Source organism: Anarhichas minor, unplaced genomic scaffold, assembly GCF_050575085.1.
Source record: "Anarhichas minor isolate MPS153535 unplaced genomic scaffold, ASM5057508v1 ptg000017l, whole genome shotgun sequence".
Classification (NCBI taxonomy): domain Eukaryota; kingdom Metazoa; phylum Chordata; class Actinopteri; order Perciformes; family Anarhichadidae; genus Anarhichas; species Anarhichas minor.
The window spans coordinates 5,588,398-5,609,816 of NW_027466463.1; the positions used below are offsets into that span (position 1 = coordinate 5,588,398).

The 21,419-nt window shown below is 41.9% G+C and overlaps 1 protein-coding gene across 1 annotated transcript in view; it reads left to right on the top strand.

The window, feature by feature from the left end:
- The first annotated feature begins 12,598 nt into the window (after positions 1-12,598).
- ca10a (carbonic anhydrase Xa) overlaps positions 12,599-21,419 on the top strand; it is a 194,462-nt gene continuing 185,641 nt past the window's right edge. The window contains exon 1 of the mRNA XM_076093030.1: positions 12,599-12,659. Within this exon, the coding sequence (XP_075949145.1) occupies positions 12,599-12,659 (61 nt within the window). The remainder of the gene's footprint in view (positions 12,660-21,419) is intronic.

Here is a 21,419-nt window from a genome sequence, read left to right on the forward strand (position 1 = left end):
GCTGTCGGTGAATCAAATGATACATTAAGGCTACTCGTTTCTACAAGATCCACGCGGCGGAGCAGGTCCACCTGTTCTGACCTCGGAATGTATGTTACAGCCTTTTTCTATGGCTGTGCAAAGTATTCAGTGTGTCTGTAAGCTGTGGTGTCCAAGTTAGCAGAGGTTAAGTGCCCAGATGCACACTGCACTCCACTCCCATCCACTGCACAGCAGGGCCGCTGAACACTCAATATGTGGACTTCACTGCAATAACGACCTCATGCTGTGGGACGAGTGTGTGTGTGTGTGAGCGAGAAGCGAGTCAATGGATGTTTGGAGATGTTTTTTGTTAACTCCCCAGCCACTGGATACATTAAGCGTTCCGCTCAGCCCCTCGCGCTCTGGAACCTCGACCATCAGGAGAGAGCTCGGCTGCCGCCGTTGCATAGGTTCTCATCGATCCCAGGGTTAACAGGGATAAACACGTCGATTCATGTCATGTACCGCATGTCAGCATGATTTGTGCTTGGCTCGCATCGCCCCTGACCCCAATCCGTGCGGCATCGTCTCGACTCGTACAGATCAAGCCGGTCGCTCCAGAGCGGACTTTTCAGAGACAGAACTGCTATTGTTAATGTTTCGCATGTGGCATATTGCCACCAATGTTTTTTTGGTGACTTCAATTTTACGTTCTCACAGAGATCTCTGGGTCGGGGAGCGACCTGTAGACTGATGGAAGAGTCAGTGACGAATGGCAAATCTACTGCAGGATGGACATCCTTTTGTTCCTTTCTCTTTCCCTAAACCTAACCAAGTGATTTTGTTGCCTCACCTAAAAGGTTCAATTATTTACTTGGTGCCGAGATGTAATTTTAACACAATCGCAGTTTTAAACAGTTTCAAAGAGCTGGTTAATGTTGTAACTCGAAACAAAACAAAAAATGTGACAAAAATATTTGGTAAGTAAAAAAAAACATCAAATTGAAGTAAAACAAAAACGCAACAATCGTACTTGGTTAGGTTTAGGCAACAAAAGTACTACTGGTACTACTACAACAAAAAAATTACTTGGTTCACACAGGGATATATGACAAAACTACATGCTGACACGCAGTACATGACATGAAGCAAATATATAATTATATGTATATATATATGTATGTATTCTGAAGTTACTACAATCAGTCCATTTTCAATGGAACTAGTTACTTTCGTGAGAATACTAATTATCCTAGTTACAGAAAACAATCTACATAAAACAGAAAATATGCTCAAACTTTTAATAAATGAAGCTTGAAGGACAGCGCTCAGAAGTAACCTGCCTCTAATCTATCAGATCCAGTCGGTGTCATTCATTCTCTGCTGAGGCTCGGCTGCTTATCGAAAGCAGAGAAAAAGGCCAAAGGTCAAATATGTGACAGTGTGCAGGGTGTGAAAGCTGCTCCTGTCAGGTTGACCCGGGGTGACCGGCAGCAGCGGCTTGTCACAATCGTGTTCTGCCCTCTTATCCCAGATTAGGCCTTTTGTGTTGTGAGGTTCTAAACAGGTAATCTGTTTGGACTCTTTAATCAGACTAAATGCGGGGTATTAGGGGCAGGTGTGCCGGCTTTTAAAACTTAGCTCTGCATCAATCAGTGTCACCTTGTGATCTAAAGGGAAAGGGAAAGCTTGTCGCCAGCTTTGTCGCACCGATGAGAACAAAACCGCGGCCAGACGCTTGTGGACTGAGGTTCTCTCTGCACACAGAACTCTTCAAACCGGTGATACATGTTTGTACTTTGTGTGCATGTGACGTTCCACACCTCGCGTTGGTCTCACAGCATCAGAGCTATTGTCAGAAATAAACCCGCGAACGATCACTTCAAGTGCAGTCTATAACCGCCAAATGGTGAGTGGGTGGAGTTTTCAAATATGTGTTCACAGGAAAGCCACCTTTCTTGCAACGCTGCCCACAAGGATTTTTTTGTACGTTTTATTTATGGAACACACACACACACACTTTCTCCTCATAGAACATCGCAATATGCAACTCATGCCGGGAGGCAATTCAGAAAAGTCGTCTCTGACAGCCTGGTGGAAATTTTACACAAAATCCCCACCATCTAAATGTAACGCCATCTGGAACAACCTCGGATTTTCAAAGTAACGGGAAGCCACTTCATCTCCACACGTGGACTGAAAGCACTTATTCGTGAAACCTTACTGAAGGCCCCAGTGCGTTTAAAAGGCATCTATTTATCACACTCAACAAAGAGTGACATCATTGTTAAAAGAGCGTCCTAGTCTTAGTTTATTTAGCAATTTACTTTCATAATTAAAGCATCAGAATCAGCAATAAAAAAAAAAAACAATCTAGTACTTTTAATATTTGTATGAATAGTATATCATGTGGCAAGAATTAAAAAGCAAATGTTGAATGAACGACATATTCCTGATTTCATTTTACGGATGGCTTTTGAAAGATGACTAAAAGGGAGTTCTGGAGTCCAGATTCGTAACTCGCTGTATACGTTTATGTGCTAGAATCCCCCTTTTTTATATTCTGTCCATGTATTTCTGGATAAGAAAGTATCCCCCCCCCACACACACCTTACAGCTTACATACATGTTCAAATAAAGCCAAACTATTAACTAGAAAATGCATTGCTGTCTCCGAAGGTCAGGGAAAAGTGATTATGTCCTCCTGCATTTTAAGCCAGGTCAACATTTACTGACAGTTCGCAGGATAATGCAACCTTATTAATGATTTAATAAGCAGCTATACAGGCCAGAGCCATAGAGAGCACATACTTATGGGAAATATGGTTGATGAGGCTTTTGGTAAAGTTATTTTTGTAATGTTTTGAGTGCTCATATTTGGGGGGTGTTGTGTATTTCAGACACTTCATGCTTTCTGGCTCTGCTCCTCCTGGAACACAAACATCACTCCCCTCTTGTGAAACCGTGTGTTCTCTTCTTCATTATAAATGTGCCAGTATGCGGTAGGGGAGAGGGAGGAGCTGATTTGTTTGGCTGTGACTGCTGCCAGCCCCCTTCATACACCTTATTCCTCTTAATCCCACCCGTACGGACAGGTCGGCTTTCCCTGGAGAAGTCTCCTGGCGTCAGGGGAGGATGAAATAGAAATCTCAAGTTGTCTTCTCGTTTCTGCAATTTGGGATTTAATCCAATAAACAAAGTATCAATTAATTTACGGACCCTGTACTTTCAATCTGATTTGACAAGCCCTCTGGGCGAGTTATCGGTCCTCTCACGTTGGAATGAGGACTGACTGGAGGCTACAGTGACTCACTGTCGCCATCCCAAAGTACAAGTGGCATCACAAGACAGGACGTGCCGTGGCTAGCTGGTTAGCATGCTCATTTCAGTAGATACTGTATCTCTGCAGCACAATACATAGACATTTGAAATTCAGGCCACATCTTACACATTGCACCTTTTAACCAAAGTGCTTCATTACCTAAACTTGACCACAGACGGGACCCAGATGTGGAACCTGGCTTCTGGTTTCACAGTCCTGCACGATGTCTGGCATCGATCCACAATCAATCCTTTATATGTTTTACTGATTATGCCAGGGAGGGAGGGAGTGGTGCACAGGATGACAAAGATTTCATGGTGTGCATCAAGAATGAAAAGCCACTTCTAGTTGCTCAAATTACGTTTGAAGACAACCGACTGACATAGTGAAGAGGGTGAAGAACAAAGCATGTTTCTGGGACAAATGTGGTGAAGCATGGTCATTTATCTAACCTCTGACCCCTGCTTCCCCTGGGCCTCTTAAACTCTTAAGTGGGGACCTTTATTTAAAATTCAAGTGGCAAAAGAATCGCGTCCCATTAAAAAACAGATAAGAAATTACAATTATGCTCCACAGAAATGCACATTTCCATTTTGGTGATAAAATATTCACATCACTTGATGGAGCCATTTGCGTGATGATGGAACAATTCCCATTAGTGGCAGTAAGCTGATAAGTATTGCCAGCAAAGGTGGATATTTTTAAAGTCCCTCCGTCATTTGCTGATGGATGGAGAAGGTATTATGGTTATCAGGTAATCTCTTTCTGACGGACACTCTGATTCGCATGGCTGAAGTTTGAGCGCGTTAACTGCGGAGAATTTGATCAAAAAGGGCTCAGTTTGAATGGAGTCAGGGGAATTGTTTTTCGTGAACTGACAGCCGGCAGTCAAACCTCAGAGAACGTGTGTACTTGGGACAGTCTGATGTTTGTAACCCTTTCTAAATGTCTGCTTAGATGTTGAAATGTCATCCTGACGAGTGTTGTCGGAGAAAGAGCAGCGCTGAAGGGAAAGACTTGAATTCCTTCTCCAATGTCCAACTCTATTCTTTTGCAAGTCATTTTTGAACAAATACGTGTTGGTGACCCCTCACTTTTCCTTTGGTGCCACCAGCGGCAGCCAGACTCGCATTGAATTCCATATTCACATTCACGCTCCAAAAGGGATAAATCCTTTGCCTCGAAGTTGTTATGTTGTTAAGAAGTTATGTGTAAGACACGGCCAGTATTTTAGGTAAAAATAAAAAAAGAACTAACATGCTAAAAATGCCTAAAAGCACGCTAACCAGCTCGCCTCGGCCCGTCCAAATGGCTTCAGCATTTCATGTCAAATGGAAAAGTGCATTTCTGTTGAACATAATTGTAATTTGTATTTTTAATGGACGTGATTGTTTTGCCACTTGAATTTTAAATACAGGTCCCTGCATCCACACTGCAGGTAATTATTGACTGTGTATCTGTCATTTTGACCTTTTGATTAGAGTTTAAGAGGCCCAGGGGAAGCAGGGGTCAGAGGTTAGATAAATGACCATGCTTTGTTCTTTACCCTCTTCACTATGTCAGTCGGTTGTCTTCAAATGTAACTTGAGCAACTAGAAGTAGCTTTTCGTTCTCCATGCACATCATGAAAACGTTGTCATCATGTGCACCACTCCCTCCCTGGCATAATCAGTAAAAAATATATGCAATTTATGCACAATCGATGGTGGATCGATGCCAGAGAATGTGCAGGACTGTGAAACCAGGAGCCAGGGTCCAGATCTGAGTCCCATCTGTGGTCAGGTTTAGGTAACAAAAGCACCTTTGTTAAAATGTGCAATGTGTAAGATCTGGTCGGAATTTTAGTTGGAAACATTCAAATAAGAAACTTACACCATCAACAGAATGCAAAGCGGTTACAGTGTTTGATGTCATTTGGAAGACGTCTTTGTATCGTGTTGCAGAGATATCGATGAGCATGCTAAGCAGCTAACTTAGCTGCTTAATTATAAGCATCTAATTATATATATTTGAAAAAACAAAAACATAAACATAACACTGTTTACTAGTAGGCACCTGTAAAAAAATATACAATAACTTTAATACTCATTATACAACTCGTACTGACTGAGGTGGCATCACTTGCCGCCTGTCTTATAATACCACTTGTACCTCGAGAGACCATAGTAAGATACTGTAGAGTCCACGAAGACTCGTCAATCACGTTAAGGGTACAGAGTTCGTATACCTTTTGATAGTTTGTTTATTGGACTAAACACAACGTGGCATAAACAAGAAAAGGGCTGGCACCCTCGCCTTGTCTTCCACGCCGCCACTTTGCCGGGAGGAGCGCATGCAGCTCCGGAAGATAGACCTTCAGTAAGCGGTTAGCTCAAATTCACTCAGAGGTGCAAACCCCCAGCCCAGGCGTCTGATACCCAGGGAACCACCCTGACCCAGTGCTCCACCAACGCCCTGTAACTTGGGCTTTCACAAGCTGCCGCAGTCGCCAACTAAAGCACTGCACCCCTGGGGTGGCCCGCACGCTCCCCTCACAACGAAGCAAAAATAACCGCAACGTTCCCTCGTCTCGCAAGCCCGAGCCAATGAGCAAACTATCAAAACGGACCTTACAGCCTCCGGTTGGAGGGCTAACGTAAGCTACAAATAGACGCCATACGTGAAGATTATAAGATATCAGTGTTACTTTGACCGGCTCTCAGAGTTTCAGCAGTTTGGTGGAATTCTGTGTATTCTTGCACACACTGACACTGTCTTCATATTACAGATATGTCAACCTCAAAGATGAATTAAATATATTATGCAAATTGAATGCAAGGCACCTCAGGCAAAAAAACATCTTTTTTTCATGCACTAGTCAATTTGAAAGATGTTGTGCTATTTTGCTTTCGTGACATGTCTTCTTTCAGACGAGTGGAAAGAAAACATCCAAAATACACATTAAAGATTTGATTTTAATATTTTCTACTTTGTCTTTTTGCAGCCACATAAAGTTAGTTAGATAATGCCTCATTTGCATATTTAAACATAACATTTCAGAAAACTTTTCCCTTTTCACCTGTAGTGTCTTCAAAATGTATCATTTTGCAAAAAATCTCTTTGAAGGCCGTTTTCTCTAAATGAGTTTTTTCTCAGACTGAGCCAGAAATCTCCACTTCAGCAGCTCTTACATACACCAAACTTTACACTTTCATTCCTCTCTTTATTCTGAAGGTTATTACAGAGGGGTTTGTTCACATATCATTCATAGCCTGATTTTAAAAAGAATTTATGGCTGTTGACAGTATTTTCAGATTTATTGAGATTTCCAATATTCACTGAGTAAAAACTTTTGACTCTAATATGTCAACAAAATAAAACAATGATTTTGAGCCTGGCTTTATCCAATGTTGAGATTTCTGTTCAGGAAATGTATAAAAGTTAGCACATATTTAAGACAATAATAAGCCTAATGCCTTATTTACGTCTTTAAACATAGAATTTCAAGAAATTTATAAAACAAAAAATATTTGTATTAATGGAAGTTTCATGGTGATATCTATTTGTTAATTTTTCCCCTCTATTCTCCTGGTGGGGTCTCCTCTTGGTTTAACCCTTCACTACGGTTTCTCACACAAGCAGTGCTGTTTTTTATCCTCTCTATGACGGACACTTGGAATCCTCCGAGCGCAAAGCTTTCTGTTCACAGCTGCAGCGCGACTGTCACCGCGTGAGAAAAACAAAACCCAGGCTGAATAGTAATGAGACCCGGCCGTCTTCTAACAGACATATTCAGAATTAATCATAATTAGCCCAAATGAAATCCTTCAACATGTTGCATTTCTCTCAACCTCTCCTCCGTGCAGCTAATCCCTCTCTCTCTCTGCCCTCCATTCTCCATCTGTTTCTGAGAAGGCGAAGTCATTGAAGAAAAAATAAAATCATTTGGCTGTCCTTAATGTGTTTTGATTTTCCCATTAGCAACCCAGTCATTCTTCCCCCACATGGGTATGGGCATAATTAGTGTCTTTCATCTGCATAAATTTGGCCTCTGAACCACGAGAATATCGACCGGGCCACTGCGAGCACAGCCTTACCTGCGGACTATGAAAGTGCGTAAACTCTGGCTGGAGCTTTGACTGTCACATATTGGCTTTCTGCCATTTATAATCCTTCATCCGAACCGGCGTCTTGAGATGTGATCACACAGCGGTACCACAAATTAGCATTCAAAATTCAGTTTCCGTCATCCCCTTAGTATTTATGCTTCCACATTAGCCAGCATGGGATATATCATCGACATATGTATTTCAGAATCTGAGCACCAAGCTCTGTATCATAACTATTGCTCATCTCATAATGCCTCTTAGTAGATTCAGCTGTTTAGTTTGAAAAGCTGTTTTTAATCTGGAACAATATGCTCACATCCTACTTTGTCAACACGGTATAATGAGATTTGTTTTTTTGTCCTTCGCTATGTGACACAATTTTAGGCAAAATGTTGCAGTAAGCTTGAGTGTCGGCGCTTGAGCTGAAAAATTGACAATATGACATAAGACACCGTGTAAATGTTTTTACATGTTTATTTTTTATTTTTTAAACGAGGTAATAATACTTGACGCTGACTCATTTAAAGCAGCTGCAGTTGAAGCACTGAAAGGAGCTGAAGTGGAATGGAAACGCTTTTAGCAAATAAAGTGCGACCATTGAATGGAATCATGTATTGGTTTTTTTTCATTTCAGTCCCAAAACACTTTACAATTAAAAAGCAAGGAGAAAGGGAGAAGATGAGGGTTTCTATGATCTTAAAATGACAACAAAAAAACTCAAATCAAAAGACTCAGCAAGCCACTGCAAGTTGAGTAAAACAGAAGTTACATGATCTCTCATTTTTGCACTTCAACCTCTTGTGGCCAAAATGTGTATCACAACAATAAACACGTGGGGAAAAAAAGTAAAACTGAAAAATGATCCATAAAAGGAGTCAAAACTATTTAGAAGACACGCAAAAAAATGAATCACCAGAATTATTTGTAATCCTCACTGGCCTCCCAGGGCTTCCATAACCAACGAACGCAAAACAATATAATATATTACTGAAAATGAAAATGTGTCTGCTGTAGGAGCAAACTGCTTTTGCTCCAGTGGACATCAGGGAAAATGTGACATTAGTACCATGTCTTAACCCTGAGACAGACATGGTCCATGTCTCATGAACTCCTCTCCGCTGCTCCAGAAGTTGCTGTGATGCTGTTTAACTGTGCAGCCTGGAAGGCACAACTGCACATCCAAGAGTTTAAAGGGATCATAATATTAATCGCTCCGTTCAGAGCGAGAGTACACCTCTTGATCATGTTGGAGTTGATCCTAACATCTGCCTGCCCCCTAGTATCTGGAATGAAGTCTACAAAAGGAATTAGGGAACTTCTCAAACTTTTAATTGCAAGTAGCATAGAGTGCAGAGAATGTGTGCCAGCAAATGTATCACAGCAATGTCTTATTTTCAGAGGCTCAACATGGACTCCATGATGCTCTGCAACTTCTACAGGTTCCCCGTTGAAAGCATCCCGACGACCCACCAGGGACCCAACTAGTTTAGCTAAAGGAGGGATTTCTGAAGTTCTGAAAGTCTACCATTATGGCCAATTTAAAGTTTGAAGGTAAGACATAACTGAGTTGACATCTCCCTCCCTGGAAAGCGTCCGAACCTTCTTTGAAAAACATGAGCCTCAACTGTCTCCCATTCCTTTACGAGATGTGTCTTAACGTGATCCGAGGTCATGATCAGTCTATATTTGACAGAGCATGTCATTAAATGAATGAGGAGTGGAGGGATGGGGGAATCCGATTAGAAAAGGGAACGTGGGACGAGCGATTTCCTTCCCCACGCCAGCAACACAGATGCCCCTGTCTGCTGAATAACAATCCTATCCGTAGTTCAAAACAGAATACAGTATTGTTTGCTTCCAGGAGGATGTAACATTTGAAAGGCCCTCCTTACGCGGGCCCACATGGTGGGAAAGAGACACCAGAGACTTGACGGGTAAAAGCATTCGGGTCCAAAGGGACGTGAGATTCTGCAGGGATGTACCTCTCTGATGTGGGAAAGTGGCACTTGAAGAAAGCAGGCTGTGTATGGTATTGATTGCCCGTCATTCTCTACCTCCTGCCCACCCTTTGTTACTCGCAACATCACAGGGGCCACAAGTGGGAAGGGATAAATGGAGGAAAATCATAGTGTTGCGTCCTTCAAACACCACAACACCTTGTGACAAAATTCAGGGTTTTCAGAAGCCTATGCCAAAGAAAATAACAGGTGAAGTAATAGGCTTTTTATTTCCTTATGCTGAATGTTTTTTTTCCCCCCAGCTAGGCTGCTGAGTACAGTGAGCTTCACACTAGTGGTTTCCATTCAAATGAACAGAGAGATCCTACACTAAGCCCTGTTATCGACGAGGAGGGATCAATAGAGACCTGCATGTGCTTGCCAGAATATAGAAGTACATGTGTTTGACTAATATCTGTATTATCCAGTATACACAGTATCCAATATTGTACAAGGCTGGTGCTATTCTGTGAATTTCGTATTGTCAAAGAATCCCATGACACGACCAAAGCCGTCTCTCACTACTTTACAACTTACTCAAACCCATTTATTTCTACTGACGTACAACTTATTAGTGATGGTTAAACGGTAGGTTCACATTTTTTCAAGTCTGTCTTAAAACATTAGCCATATGCCCCTATAAACATTGAAACAATGTTTTTCTTGCCTTAAATCACTCCTGTTCATAATGGCTGTTTATCGGAAGCTTGGTTTGGTCAAACATCACAAACTTTCACCTGTTTGTGTCCCTTCTGAAACCAACCTGACGTTGGCTTATTTTACATCACTTTTGTTACGTAACTTACCTAGCGCTGCATACGTAGCACAAGGAACAAGCGCATTTATTTTATGTAACAAACATACATATTTTAACCTGAACCACTTTCCCGAAGCCGAACCAAGTACTTTTGTGGTCTAAACCTAACCAAGTACACCTAAAAAGTAAGTAAAACTATGGTGGAAGTTTATTTTGAAAAGAGACTGTATGATAGTAATGAGCCTGGATGCTTATTTTGTAAAGACACTATGAATTCAACAAGGGAAACTATATATAATATATAACAGGGGAAACTATGTTTCCTGCGAACATGGAAGTTTATTTTGAAAAGACACTATGGATATAACAGGGGAAACTATGTTTCCTGCGAACATGGACGTTTATTTTGAAAAGACACTGGATATAACAGGGGAAACAATGTTACCTGTGAACATTAAAGTTTATTTTGAAAAGACACTGGATATAACAGGGGAAACTATGTTTCCTGCGAACATGGAAGTTTTAGTTGGTAAAGAGACTGGCAGTCCTCTGGACATGATCTTGATTGTTGACACTCTCTCATCTCTCCCTTACCGTGTTTTTGTGTCTTTTCGATATTTGCTCAAAATCTCCCTTGCAGCCAAAACCTGCTTTTTCTGTAGTCAACCCCACTGTGATACCACACGTGTCTTTTGCCTTCTTTCTCTCAAACGGTTTGCATTCAACACAACACATATTTCAACACCTAAACACATGTTTGTTTTCTCCTGCAGTGCGCGGTTTTCATCATCCCCCCCCTCCGCCCGCCCGCCAGTGTGCGCGCATCAGCTGCATTTGGCCGCGCGCGCCGCTGCTCCTCGTGAATCCCTAATAGCGTACACTGAGCCATATCCGCAGACCTGGATGGCATCGCTGGGTGCCCTGTGCCAGACTGGAGCAGCCGCCAAGACCACTACTGTGAGCAGTTAGTGAGGACACAGAGCGTCTGTGATGCACCATTCCTCACGTTTGGAGTTTTATTAGTTCCTGGCTCATTATTACCATCGATTCCTCTGAGGACAGATTGTCTTTTTAAAATCTTTTTTATTGCCAAGTTGGAAAGCTTTAATTAATCGTCTTCCGCTGTCTACTTTTAGTTCTCAACGCAGAGTCCCTTTTCCAGGACGGATCATTCTCTGGTGCGTCAAAAGCTGCGCGGTTCGGAGTTTCCTGCCCGATCTCTTTCTTTTTTTTCTGTGCCGTGAACATTTGCCTCCGGTCTGCTGTAAGTGTGTTTTATTTCCCTGTCATTAAACACACTTCGAACATCCGGACTAATATCTGCGCTGTTAACTTCGAAGAATCCGCACTCTAGTCGTGTGCACGCGTGCGTGCCGTGTGTGTGCGCGCGTGTGTCCTGGGTGTGTGGTGGGATGGCAAGCGAAGCAAACCTTGCATCAAGCTCAACACAGTTAGTCGGAACATGACCGGAAATCAGGTGGATGTGTGTACAAATTAAAAGCATGGATTAGGGAAACGGCCGTGACAAGAATTAAAAGGGGAATGTGTCAGTGCTCAGTGTGATAACGCGGGTTATAATGGTGTCAGTGCTTCAATGAGTAGCAAAAATAATGAAAGTCTTGAACTTAATAATGTGGACACACCTATTTGATTGACTATCATCACATTATTACTAGAATTTGAGTCTCTTTATGGAGTACATTTTATGTTTTCTTTGCACCTTTTACTTACACTATTTGTTATTATTTTCATCATTGCTAGATGAGATGGGGGAAACGGTAATGAGGGAACAGTCGAAGTATACCGTCCGGAAGCCTTAATTTTGACAGTCCGCACAGGAAGTCTTACTTTCATTCTGCGCTGCTCGACGCTCGGTTCCCTCGTCAGAGACGGCGGAAAAGTCTGGATCGGAGGATCGCCACCTGGCGATGCGAGTTTCTGAGTTGCGAGGCGTCTCCAGGTGTTAGTCCGATCCCACAGCTGCCCCACCTCATTAAACTATACTCTCCCTCTCTCCCTCTCCACACAGAGCTCCACACTGACACGATCATGTGTGACTCTCCGCGGTGAGAACGGGATGCCCACTCTGTGAAACGGCGCCGGATGGATGGGCGGACGTGTCGCGTTCTAAGGGCGCACTGGAATAATACAGTGAACTGACAGGAGGATCAGCGTCCCTTGCTCGGCTGTTTTCTCTTGGAGTTCATCCATTTTTTTTTCTTCACCCCCCACCCCCCTCTCCCCCCTCCCCACCACCACCTCTGGAATTGTTACATTTAGTGGTGCAACATTTATTCCTTATAGGCTTTGATCACCTGCTATGCGTCTGGTGTGCAAAATACCTGGTGGAAGGTGTACAGCGGGATTCAGCCTGAGACAGCAGGACATCCGCAACTGAAAGAAAAAGAGCCCCGTTTTCTCCTTTCGAATCTTTTCTGATCTGTGCGTAATGCACGTGGAATGAAGACAGAGGATGGATATAATTTGGGAAATATTGATCATTCTTCACGCCAATGTGATCGTCTGCATATCAGGTGAGTTATGGGCGTCATTGGTGTCTCCGTGGGGGGGCAGGTGCATCAGATAAATGTTTTTCTTTTACTTTTCACTGGAATTTTGTGAGATGATTGAGAGTGAGGGTGTTTTTTTTTGGGGGGGGGGGGGGGGGGTTAATTTAGAGGAAATGCATGTCGGGGCGCGCTGTGGCAGGTGGAGAGAGAAGAAGAGAAGATAACTGCGAAACGCACCCCCGGTTTGTGTGCAAGGGCATGGGATGATCCTGTTCTATTTAGTCTTTGGTTGTAGATCTTTCAGTGTGTGTGTGTGTGTGTGTCAAGAAAGTCGCCGTGTAGCCTCCAGGACAGGATGCGCAAGCTTTCTGACGCACGCGGGGGTGGGCTTTTAAAAAAAAAAAAAAAAATTTGCAAACCACAGTGAACATAATGGATTATTTTGTTTAAATGTGTTTTGTTTCACCCCCCCCCCCCCCACCTATCCTCTCCGTCATTGTGAAGTCTCTGGGCTTAATTCAGTCAGTTATTATCAGATAGATACAGCCGCTGTGCGCACACGGTGAGCGATGCGGCGCAGTGTAGGTGATGCCGCGTGTGCGCCGTGCAGGCAAGATGCGTTCTCAGCCAACGAGCGCTTATCAACGCGTTCGATGCGCATCAACGCGTTCCATCACTTCGCTGCGATCCATCGGATGCGTGACTTTGCAACAGACCGATGTTACGACGCGCTCCTGTTACTACGTATTCATATAAAAAAACAAATTCTTGTTTTAACGGAAACGTGACGCAAAAATTTCACCTCTTGCCAATGGTAAATGCAAGAGGTTTTTTTTGTTTTTGTTTTTAAATCAAGGCAGATGTTTTGTGGCTTTTCACGCGCCGACGCACGAAAAAAAGGCGACATTTTGGATAAAAAAAGTTGCATATAAGTGTGTTCGTCATAAATGTGGAAATGAATACAATTATAACACCGAATAGAGACTTTCTCAAATGTGTGTGTTGTTTTTCTTTTGCATCCCATCTTGCAAGAGGTATAAATCTGCAAATTCACTACAGTAAAAATAACTGGTGCGTAATCCACTGTATTTACGCATTACGCACGCCGGTCTGTCCTCTTTTATCTGTACCTATAGGCCCGCACGTTTAGGTGAGTGTGCTTCATGTGACACCGCTGTGAGTCAGTGGCTTCGCCCCACCCGACAATGTGTTTTATTCCGTAAGAATATGTATTAATAACCGCCCAGGAACAGGATAATGTCAAGATTAATCATGAGTATATTGGTGAGGAGTTATGATGCTGCGTTCATGACTCCTATTGAAAGGAGTTTCGATACTGTATGTTCGTTCTACCACTGACTTCCGCTTCAGATGGGGCCTATAATAACCAAGTGGGAGTTCAACTGTTAAAATACTTTCGACCAGAATTTACTCAGCTGTTTACATACATCTCACTTGTGTTTCCCCCTAAACACCCCCAGACCCAGCTTCCACAATGAAAATGCACTGTGTACATGAAAACAATAATGGGTTGTTTTTCATGTTTTGTCTTATATATTTTTTATAATAGTAAGACTATAACGACTATAAGAGATTGGTGCTTTTATTTTGAAAAAAAGGAATGCAGGTAGAATAAAAGAGACGCACGGTAAACCGGCAGGTGCGTCATATATTTTTCTTTGTTTGGCACGTGATCCAAGAGGGAAACACAAGGTTTGAGTGACGTTATGTTGCAGTTTTGCTCACGTGGATGAGAGCGTGTGTGCGTATGCTGGCAAGAATGCTATGTTTTCATAAATGAGCATTGCTAGGTTTTTGCGTCATGTCCTCTGAAGAAACGTGCATGTGTGTGTGTGTGTGTGTGTGTGTGTGTGTGTGTGTGTGTGTGTGTGTGTGTGTGTGTGTGTTAATGTCAGCTTCATTATACAGGGCGGAAGCGTGGTTCAATTTATTTGTGATTATTGTAGTTTAAAAAGTGACTTATTAAGTTATATATGCTGAAATGTATCGCCCAATCACAGCGTGTCATTTTCTTAAAGGGGAACTACGGCTATTTTCAAAATTCATAGGTGTTATTCCCTATTGTCGAAGACACAATATGTTAGCTAACATGAACAACTGTCTCCCAAAACACTAGAGTGCTAAAACTCAAATGTTAGAGGCCTTCAAGTTTAAAGTGTGGAACTGCTCCATAGACAATGAATTGGGAAAGATGCTGCATCCGGCGTTTTAATTTTTCTGAGCCCTCCATCTTTTAATTTTTTTGTTGATAATATATTACAGCCCATTTGGTTAAATGCTGATTCAACTTTCCTCGGCCATGGACATAACATATTGGAATTCTTAATTCAGGTGGATGATTTTTGCATTTATCGTGTTGTTTATTCGTCATGCCCCGGTGTGTAAAAAGGCCTTAGGACCATCATTCAGCTGGGGATGCTACATGTTTCAGGTGTGGAGTTTAAAATATGGGGCAAGAAAGGTCCAATGAATGGTGCTATTGAGTTGCATTATGGGAAGTGTAGGATCTGCTCTTTTCTAAATCAGACCCAAACTATGCATCAAACAACCATAATATCTAGGCTTCTCCTTCTGCTGCTTCCATTTTGACCAATTCAGTTTTTTCACAAAGAAAAAGAAAAGATTATGTAGTTTATGGCCCTTAGTTTATGGCTCTTAGTTTTGCGGCGCATTTCAATTGTTCCAAAACACTTTCCACACTCGAATGAGCGCTAGAAAGCTCCGGCACAAGCGAGTAAGTGCACCTTGAGCAGAGGTTGTGCTGTGAACCGCTGCCTCCACAGTCAAGAATGAATTGTCACGCTCAATATCTCGCTAGATTTCTAAGTCATTTTTTCCTCCTTTTGTCTTGGCGGTCGGAATCCACTTTAACAAGGACATTTCATACCATGCTGCTTATGTCTCGACTCGGTCCCACTGTTGGTCAGGGGACCTGTGTGTGTCCTGCATTCAGAAGAACTATTCATGTGGATGTGCTGATTATAAAAAGAAAAACACTGGCGGGTTCGCCGTGTGTCATTTGTACTCGTCGTGTGAGTCGTGTCTTCCAGTGAAAGCCTTCCTCTGGTGACGCTTGGGATTGTCTGCATTTGTTTCTCACAAATATGCAGTGGTGTATAAAGTACCCAAAAGCCATACTTGAGTAAAAGTAAAGATACCTTACTGGAAAATGACTCCAGTAAAAGTCACCTATTAGAATACTACTTGAGTAAAAGTCTTAAAGTATCTGATATTTATTGTACTTAAGTATCAAAAGTAATTTTCTGATATTAAATGTACTTAAGTATTGAAAGTAAAAGTAAAAAGTAAATGCTGTTAATAAAAAAGCAAAGGGTCAGAATTTTGAGAATTATGAAGTTTATTCTTTTAAGTGCTGTGGCCACCATCACCAAGGACATGGAGCTGTATTGAAAATAATTGGGTTGGCTTTGATCCATCCAGGAGCAACAATGTTCAACATAATAGTACATAAGTATACTTTTGCATCTACTATGAACTTATCATCATAATTCTCCGAAAAGCAATATGACACTATGAAGGAGTTGTAACAGTGCGTTTATAAGTATGCTCATTCCGACTAGAGGATGTAGAGGGCAAATGCATAATATTGTGTTCAGCAAAAAATATCCACTTGATGCATCGGGTCAGTGTTTTGAGAAAGGACACCTGCCTTGTAAACTCCTATGGGCCTGATTTGAACACAATAGGCAAAGGTTTTGCTCAAGCTGAATCTGCAATTGGGCGACTGCTACCATCATAACTCCATCTGATCATCCACAAAATGACTCAAATATCAAAACATGATCAATACTAAAGCAGCACCGAAAGTACAACCCAGTCATTACTTGAAAGTGAAAAATGTCCTGTTCATCTTCAAAAGAAGTTGGTTTTCAAAATTGCGAGAATTCAGTCTCGCTCTTCTTGGGCTGAAGACTAGTCCTGCGATGCTAACTAGCCTTTCACAGGCCGCTGAGGCAGGTAGAGGTGTGTTCAGCTTCACAGACAGCTTGCGCACAGCTGTAAATGTCACCACCGTCACCACCGTAGTTTCTTGCGGGAGTAGCAGGTGCTTCCATTTCTGCTTCCATCATGAAATCAGTCATCGTAGAGTGGAATTCTACTCATGTAGTTGCTCGCTAGCTAGCATCCTGGGCATCACTGGGAATCCAAACACCGCGGCTTTGAGAGCACTTGTTTGCAATTGCGCATTAACGTGATTAACCAATGATTTAACTTGCAAGCTAGGACCACTGATTCACCAAACCTGCTTGCTTGCAGTCTCTGTTCCACCACAGTCACCGACGCTGGTCTCATGATTCATTTTTTTTCTAAAGATAGATTTGATTTTGTAGCGAGTAACGAAGGTTTCAGGGGAAATGTATCGGAGTAAAAGTTTCAGTTTTCTTTGCAAAATGTAGTGAAGTAAAAGTCAACAGAAATATGAATAGTAAAGTAAAGTACAGATATCCAAAAAAACAACTTAAGTACAGTAACGAAGTATTTCTACTTCGTCACCATACACCACTGCAAATATGGGACCGTATGGAGCTCGGCCAGTTGTTACCGCGTAGCTTCAGTGTCAGGTGAAGCTACGCGGGGATGATAATGCGGCCAGACCAGACTTCAAGGTAAGGCTGTTATCCCCGCACAGTTGAGCGTGGATCATGGACATGAAAGTCTCCTCAGTGCTCAACACTCTAATCTGTGATGTAATCAAGAGGCAAAGCTTGGCGCTGCTCCAATGACCGTGAAAAGGATACAGACTCAGAGGGGGCGAAGAGACGGCACAAGAGACGATGAGCTATAATCGTTGTTCTGAAAGGTTTTCAAAGTCTCACACTGTGGCCATGTCTCATTTCTGACACATCAGAATCAACTTTATTATTGACAATATGTAAGTTCTATATATACTATATTCTATATAGTGTTTCTGTGAATTGTAAACAAATAGAAATAGTGCAAAGGAGTAAGTATTGAAAAGGTCCATTCACTTTTATATAAATTAACCCTCTGAGACTTGCAGGATTGCCGGAGTTCCCAGTGTTGCTGGTATATTTGTGGAATGTCAGATCACAAATGGTGCGGCACCTTTTTATTTTCAGAGGTGAAAAAAAAATTCCCCAAAAGTCTTGATTTCTGAGATCTAGGTCAGTGGTTCTCAACTGGTCTGGCTGCGGGACCCACCATCACCCCTTAATGACAAGACGGGACCCACGACCCAAATTATATATATATATATATAATTTGGGTATATCTATATTCAAGAAGTCTAGTAGTAGTAACGTCTCTGTGTAGTAAACAACTGTCAAATCAAATTATATTTTAACAAATATTATTCTCATTTTTCAAATTTAACTGGATGGATTATAAATAATATATAGAAATACATGAATAAATGTTCTTCTCATTTCAAGTAAAATAATGGCTGGATTAAAAAATAAATTACTTAACGAAATTCATTTTAGCAAAATTATTTTCACTGAATTGCCCTACAGCTTTAAATTCAGTTCATTCAGGGTGAAGTGAAAAAGCCATAATATTATATTTTTCTCATCTTCTAAAAAGAGAAATTAGTGCTTGACTGGACAGACTCATATAGGTAAATTATTCTAGACCAGAGTCTAATGACTCTGGTCTATCTGGCAATTTCTCTCTTTTGGAGATCGTCCTATGATTTGACTTTCACAACTCACACCTCAACAAATAGTCCTGCTCTGCTCATATGTCCTCGTCTCTCCCCCATGTGTCACGGTGTGTGTACATCTCACTCAAGTCAGGATACCCATATTTGATTGGCTGAGCTTCATCACGTGATGTGATTCACAACGCATTGGTCAGTATTTTTCCTGCACCGCTGAACAAGTGCTGTAAATGCTGGAATAATTCCGCTGCATAAAAAATGCCCTTCAAAATAAAATCACATTTTTTTTTTTGTCAGGCAAAGGCCCACTGAAAACCGGTCCGCGACCCACTTTTGGGTCGCGACCCACCAGTTGAGAATCACTGATCTAGGTTACCTATACAGTTCACTCACTACTCAAAACAACGGCATGGCTGTTACTACTAACTCTGGGAATGATTTGCATTACATTTACTAATTAGCCTTCGTTATGGGGCACACTACTATCCCTCAGACGGGTGATAGAGGGTTGCTCCTAGACGGTTGAGCGGTTGTCTGGTTTTTCCAGCTTTTCCAGCGTAGCTCCTCTTTCCCACTCTGATCTCTTTTTTATTTGTTTCTGTCCTGGTTGTACAGGATTCTGTCTCCACCTCTGTATTCCTCCTCCTTGGCCTGAATATGTTGTGTATAGCAGATTTAATGAGCTACCAGGACCTGAATAAGTAAAAGAACGAGTGGAAACTCATAGCTCTGGAACTGAAGTGTGCTCCAGTGTTGTGGCAACATGAGAGCCCGCCTCATTTATCTGGGTCTATTTCCTCTGTAATTTGTGGAGTGATCGGGTCGTTATTTCTGGACAGAAACGCTGCTGTAGATTTTCTGAAATGTTATTTGATGCTTGCAGCACCACAAACCAAATTCCCCTCGATTTGTGTTGGGTCAGACGCCGTCACAAGGCCCGAGGTCAGGTGGTCTGGGGGTTTCTCGGCACTACTGTTTCCTGTTACATTTTGACTGTTGGCCCTGGCTTTAAATTATTCTAGCAGGGCGGTCCTGACATTAATGTAGATTCAATCTCATCTAGAGTGCCCACTCCGGAGACTCTTCCTCCATTCTGATTTGTCAACATCTTTTATTTCCCTTATTTTGTCCAAAAATTAGCAGAGCAAAGATTCCTGCATTTGCTCATCAACATCATTAACTCGGGTGAGTGCTGGTGCTTTTGGTTACCGAAAACACGCAAATGGGAAATAATGGGAAGTAATTATCTCGATGCTGCCATTTCATTGCGGATCGCTAATGATAAAACATGCTTTCATGGTTATCTGACAATGGCGCTTTGATGTTACACGGGCCTACATGCAGAACGCTTGAAGCTGAACCTCCTCCTCGGTCTCTACATTAATCCATTATGTCTGTTTCATCTGTGTCATATTCAGTCAGCTCTGTGGGTTTCAACACTGCCTTTTCTTTCACATGATCTTGTACCACAATCCAATAATAGCCATGATGGAGGAAGCCTCATTTCTAATGCATGAAATATATATATATATCTTTTCATGTCTACATGGTATTCCACAGAGGCAGCATAGATGATAAATATAAAACGGTGTGATGGGTGTAAAGCAGGGCCGGCTTGACCCACTATGAGGCCCAGGGGCTAAATTAACCTGTTGGGCCCCTATTGGCCCCCTGATTTTTATGCTCTCAGTGCTTCAAACCAGGGCTGGGCAATGCCACAACATTTGTTTTAGATCAAGTGATACCTTGTCCAGAATCACAGATATTTCTATGGATACAGATGCTTTTTTATTATTGAAAATGGCAAATGTAAGTGGCTTGTACAGGGGATGGATATGCATTCCTTGAATATGAGTCAAAGTGCAAAATAATGTTTTATACAATAAAATACTACCCAACGCGTTCGCACTCCCAACTCGCCAAACACCGAGGCTTGGTCAGTGGCCCTACTTTTAAAACTACAACGCTTTTAGACGCTCAGTTTTAGACGCGGCAGGAATGCCGTTACAGTTTCCGCTTGTTACACTCGTAGTGTCTTTTCAAAATAAACTTCCCTCTTCACAGGAAAAGTACAGTTCCCGCTCGTTACTTTGCACACAGTCTCTCTAAATAAACGTTTAAACGTAGGTTTACTTAGTTGTTAGGTTTACTTGGTTAGGTTTACTTGGTTAGGTTTAGGCAACGAAAGTACGTGGTTAGGCTTAGGAAAAGATGGTGGTTTGGGGTTAAAATAAGGAAGCCTGTTAGGTAACTGCCGTTAGTTAAGAGGTCAAGGTTGTCTTTGTTTCACAAGGGACAAGAACAATGGTCTCCTGGGTGAAAGTCTTGTTTGTGTGACCCGTCCAACCAAAGGCTTAAACATCACTGGTATGATCCTAAATGAGCCAAAGCATTTAATTGACTCAAATGATGTCTTGTTTGTCAAAGAACTATGAGCAATAATCAGCGTTATCTATTGGCTGTGATTCAGTGTTAATTGAAGTTTCTATGGTATCTAAGTATAGTATTGACGGAGCTGTCTACCATTATGAAAATGATCAGGCTGCCTTTAGGCTGGATCTGTGCTCTAATGCAGTGATTCTCAACTGGTGGGTCGCGGACCCGTTTTCAGTGGGCCTTTGCCTGACAAAAAAAATAAAAAATAAATAAATGTGATTTTATTTTGAAGGGCATTTTGCAGCGGAATTATTCCAGCATTTACGGCACTTGTTCAGCAGTGCAGGAAAAACACCGACCAATGCGTTGAGAATCACATCACGTGATGCCGCTCAGCCAATCAAATATGGGTATTCTGACAAGTTTCCTGACCTGAGTGAGATGTACACACACGGTGACACACGGTGGAGAGACAAGGATAGAGACAGCAGAGCAGGACTATTGATGTGAGAGTTGTGAAAGTCAAATCATAGGACGATTTCCAAAAGAGAAAAATGGCCAGAGAGACCAGAGTCATTAGACTCTGACTGGACAGACTCAGGTGAATTCTTCCAACACTAATTTCTCTTTTTGGAAGATAAGAAAAATATAATATCGTGGCTTTTCACTTCACCCTGAATGAACTGAATTTAAAGCTGCAGAGCAATTCAGTGAAAATAATTTTTCTAAAATTAATTTTGTTACGT